The sequence below is a fragment of the Sinocyclocheilus grahami genome, unplaced genomic scaffold (assembly GCF_001515645.1).
Source record: "Sinocyclocheilus grahami isolate Dianchi unplaced genomic scaffold, SAMN03320097.WGS_v1.1 scaffold577.1, whole genome shotgun sequence".
NCBI lineage: Eukaryota > Metazoa > Chordata > Actinopteri > Cypriniformes > Cyprinidae > Sinocyclocheilus > Sinocyclocheilus grahami.
In genome coordinates this window covers 648442-653003 of record NW_015505756.1, presented here as the reverse complement: position 1 = coordinate 653003, position 4562 = coordinate 648442, and the positions used below count along the sequence as shown (strand labels likewise).

General features: G+C 41.6%; 1 protein-coding gene across 1 annotated transcript in view; it reads right to left on the bottom strand.

The window, feature by feature from the left end:
- LOC107556744 (peripheral plasma membrane protein CASK-like) overlaps nt 1-4562 on the bottom strand; it is a 65794-nt gene that overhangs the window by 2381 nt on the left and 58851 nt on the right. The window contains exons 24-26 of the mRNA XM_016239938.1: nt 1184-1249; nt 1008-1088; nt 54-256 (exon numbers count right to left, since the gene is read on the bottom strand). Of these exons, the coding sequence (XP_016095424.1) occupies nt 54-256; nt 1008-1088; nt 1184-1249 (350 nt within the window). The remainder of the gene's footprint in view (nt 1-53; nt 257-1007; nt 1089-1183; nt 1250-4562) is intronic.

Sequence of the window (4562 nt, the reverse complement as noted above, 5' to 3'; positions counted from 1 at the left end):
AGAGAGAGAGAGAGAGAGAGAGAGAGAGAGAGAGAGAGAGGATGCGTCCGTACCTGCGGCTCCACGTCCAGGATGACCACCATGCCCTGCTCGTGGATCTGGCGGATGGTCTCGAGGCGCGTGCCGTACATGGCGTCCTCGTGGCTGCCGTACTCCAGGTAATCGTTGTTGGAGATGTCCTGCATCATCTGGTCATGTGACACAAAGAAGTAGTTCTTGCCGTTCTCCTCGTCCTTCTTCGGAGGTCTGGTGGTGTCTGTCGGAGAGAGAGAGAGAGAGAGAAATTGTTCATAGAATAATAAATCTTGATTTGTTCTGTTTTAATTATATATACACATGCATGCAGTTTTTTTTATTATTTATTGTTATATTATTTATATATATATATATATATATATATTAGATTCAATGTAAACACTATGCTTTGGCAATACATTGTAACAATTGTCATGCCAATAAAGCATATATTGAATTGAGAGAGAGAGGGGGGGAGAGTGTGTGTGTGTGTGAGATAGGGTGTGTGTGTGTGTGTGAGCGAGTGTGTGTGTGTGTATGTGTGTGAGAGAGTGTGTGTGTGTGTGTGAGAGAGAGAGAGAGAGAGAGACACAGTGTGTGTGTGTGAGAGAGTGCGTGCGCGTGTGTGTGTGTTTGTGTGAGAGAGAGTGTGTGTGTGTATGTGTGTGAGAGAGTGTGTGTGTGTGTGTGAGAGAGAGAGAGAGAGAGAGAGAGAGAGAGACACAGTGTGTGTGTGTGTGAGAGAGTGTGTGTGCGTGTGTGTGTTTGTGTGAGAGAGTGCGTGCGTGTGTGTGAGAGAGAGTGTGAGAAAGAGAACGAGAGAGAGAGCGAGAGAGAGAGAGACAGTGTGTGTGTGAGAGAGTGCGTGCGCGTGTGTGTGTGTTTGTGTGAGAGAGAGTGTGAGAAAGAGAACGAGAGAGAGAGCGAGAGAGCGCGGTCAGTGGACAGGCGGTTCATGGCGAGCTGCATCAGGCGTGACGCGCGTCTCTTACGTGGGATGGGATATGCGAATCTGTCGGGATGTTTTGCGATGAGAGTGTTCTTGATGTGTCTTCGGCCGACGCCATGAGCTCCTGCAGACACAGGAATCAGTGCCGCGGTTACTGAACTGAGCTGATTAATGACTGATTCACAGCTGAAACAGACCTGACCGCATCAGAGCTCTTACCCAGCAGCACCAGCGTTTTCCTCTTGAACCCCGGCAGCTTCACCACCTCTTCATACGTCACCAGATCTAGTTGGTCGAAGACTGGAGGAACGAGAGACCTGGATCAGTGACACTGGACTGTGTGACTGGCGTTAGTGTCAATCAGCAGGAAACAGGAAGTGATGTCATTCAGATGTGATGAGAGCTGGTGAGATGAACTCTGGGTTTGCTTTAAGATGTCTTTTAATTAAAGACATGAGGTGTGAGATATATTAATGCTTCAACTAAGAGAGATTCACTGACTCGACCTTGTGGAACATGAAATGAGACGTTTAGCAGAATGTTCATGCTGCTCTTTCACAGCAGATTAATCGTACATACATCACCAAACTATCATACGGCTTCAGATGAGCAGGAACATTCTGCTGAACATCCCATCTGTGCTCACACGGCTTCAGAGCGACACGAGGGCGAGTAAATGAAGACAGTTCACTAGTGAGGGTGACCTGCTCCTGTAAAGCTGGAAAACACTACAACACTCCCGTCCTGATCTACAGAACAGTCTTCAGATTTGAGTTGCTGGATTTCACAGAAAATCATGTAAGGTGTGATGGACACAGAATCTGATTCCATCCAGTCGGACGATATTAAACACGTCTGATATTTTGAGAGTGGTTTGATTTATCATGTGTCTCAGAGCAATGAGATGCGTGTTTCAGTGCGAGTTTGTCGTGAAAGTATTACTGTAATATGAACTAGTGATGAGCTATGGCTTGTACTAATCACAGATGGATTCATATGACTCGTGTCGTAGTTTAAGCTCTTGATTAGTACTTGCCATAACTCATCGTAAGTCATCAGTGCTTTTCAATAAGACGTGACTGTGGAAGTTCTACAGCCCTCACAGGAAGTGACTGAAGCTCCACGGCAACACAACACTGTCAATCACCGACTAATTTCAACAACAGATCGCACAAAAACACTGAACTTCCTTTACTAGTTGCCTGCTTGACATGGGTAACATAAGTAAAAACACAACAACCATTACTTAAGCAAAAGGAGATTGACATGATTAGTTACTTACATGCGGGAGGCCATTAAAGGGAGACAGCATGTAAAATGGACAGGGGTCAGTTAAACACATTACACACACACACACACACACACACACACACACTCACACACAGACAGACACACACACACACACACACACACACACACACACACACACACACTCAAGACGCAGACACATCGACAGACACACACACTCACTCACACACGAGCGGCACTGGAGAGAACCACATGCATGCTGCTGAACACACGCATATGAGCCATGCGCTCACACACACACACACACACACACACACAGACTCACACACATACTCACTCACACTCACACACAGACACACACACACACAGACAGACACACACTCAAGACAGACACACACACATACACACACACACACACAGACTCACACACATACTCACTCACACTCACACACAGACACACACACACACAGACAGACACACACTCAAGACAGACACACACTCAAGACAGACACTCCGACAGACACACACACACACGAGCGGCACTGGAGAGAACGACATGCATGCTGCTGAACACACGCATATGAGCCATGCGCTCACACACACACACACCACTCTGCTGTTACACGACAACATCACAATCAGCAGAGAAATCTCAGACGAAAGAGACGCCACGCTTCGCTTCAGCTTTGTTGTGGCCACGGCACAAGGACTCATGGGAATGTGATCACATGACATTTCACTACAAGACACTGAGTCCATGAGATCATTGTGTTGAGGAAAATGATGTGATGTCATGGTCTTGAGATCCTGATGCAGGAACAACATGATTTTAATAAGTAAACAAACCTGCATCACCATAGAAACCTGGGATTAGATAATTAATAAAATAACATTTTATTTAGAATTAAGAATGACAGTGTTGCGTTAAGATAAGGCTACATGTATATTATAATATATTATATTATATCTTGTTCCCATGGCATAATTCAAATGTTTTAATAATTTGCTATAACTATATATTCGATTGGCAGAGGATCCTCAAATCCAGGTGTGAAAAACTTGTTGCCTCTTTCCCAAAAAGACTCATGGCTGTATTCGATCAAAAGGGTGCTTCTACTAAATACTGAGCAAAGGGTCTGAATACTTAGGACCATGTGATATTTCAGTTTTTCTTTTTTAATAAATCTGCAAAAATGTCAACAATTCTGTGTTTTTCTGTCAATATGGGGTGCTGTGTGTACATTAATGAGGAAAAAAAATTAACTTAAATGATTTTAGCAAATGGCTGCAATATAACAAAGAGTGAAAAATTTAAGGGGGTCTGAATACTTTCCGTGCCCACTGTATATTTTTTGCTATAGTGCATTTTCTTGTGGCCACGAATTTAATGAGTAAAAAACCCTGCATTACCATAAAAACACTATATATTATATTATATGACATTACATTATATTATATTAAACCTTGTTCCTGTGACAACGTTTAAATTATTAGTGTATTATATTATTAAATTATTAATGATATATTTTTAGGCCACAATACATTTTCTCATGGCCATGAATTTAGTGTATAAAAAACCCTGTTACCATAGAAACCTGGGATTATCATAAATGAAAATGATTAATAAAATACAATTTTTATTCAGATCAATTAAGAATATATAAAGCAGCACTTAGGCACAGTGTTATATCATCTTATGCCTCATTCCTGTGACATTACAAAAGTTTGAATAATCTGTTATTAATAATATATAATATTAATAATTTACATAATACATCTCAAAATTAATCTGTAGACACAAGTTTTCCTCTTTGAGGGTACTGACTTCTCTTAATGGGATTTTAACATTACGTATTATAACTGAATACTTCATTTCAGTTAGAGTAGTCATATATTATAATATGAAGATATAATTAGTGGTGTTTTGCAAATAATTTGGCTTCTTTGAAAGAATCATTTAAATGAAGGGATCACAACACAGCATCTTCAAATCGCACAATGAATGTCGTAACTTTGACAAAATGATCACAACACAACATGATGACAACAACACGTTGTCAACAAAACAGTGCAGTGAAGCGAGTCGTTTCGTGAGCAGCAGTGTCAGACGCAGTGATGCTCAGTGTGTGGCAGCAGGTGGCAGCGTCTCTCTGATCTGATCTGATGTCAGTAGGTCACAGAGAGGTCAGCGCATTCACACACACAATTCAGCAGCTTCAGACATCCAGATTTACAATCAATATTCAACAAAATACTGTATAATAAATCTTCTGTCAGTAACTTACCCATTTCAGATTATTAAAAAGCTCTATTTAAAATGAGTGCATGTGTGTGTGTGTGTGTGTGTGTG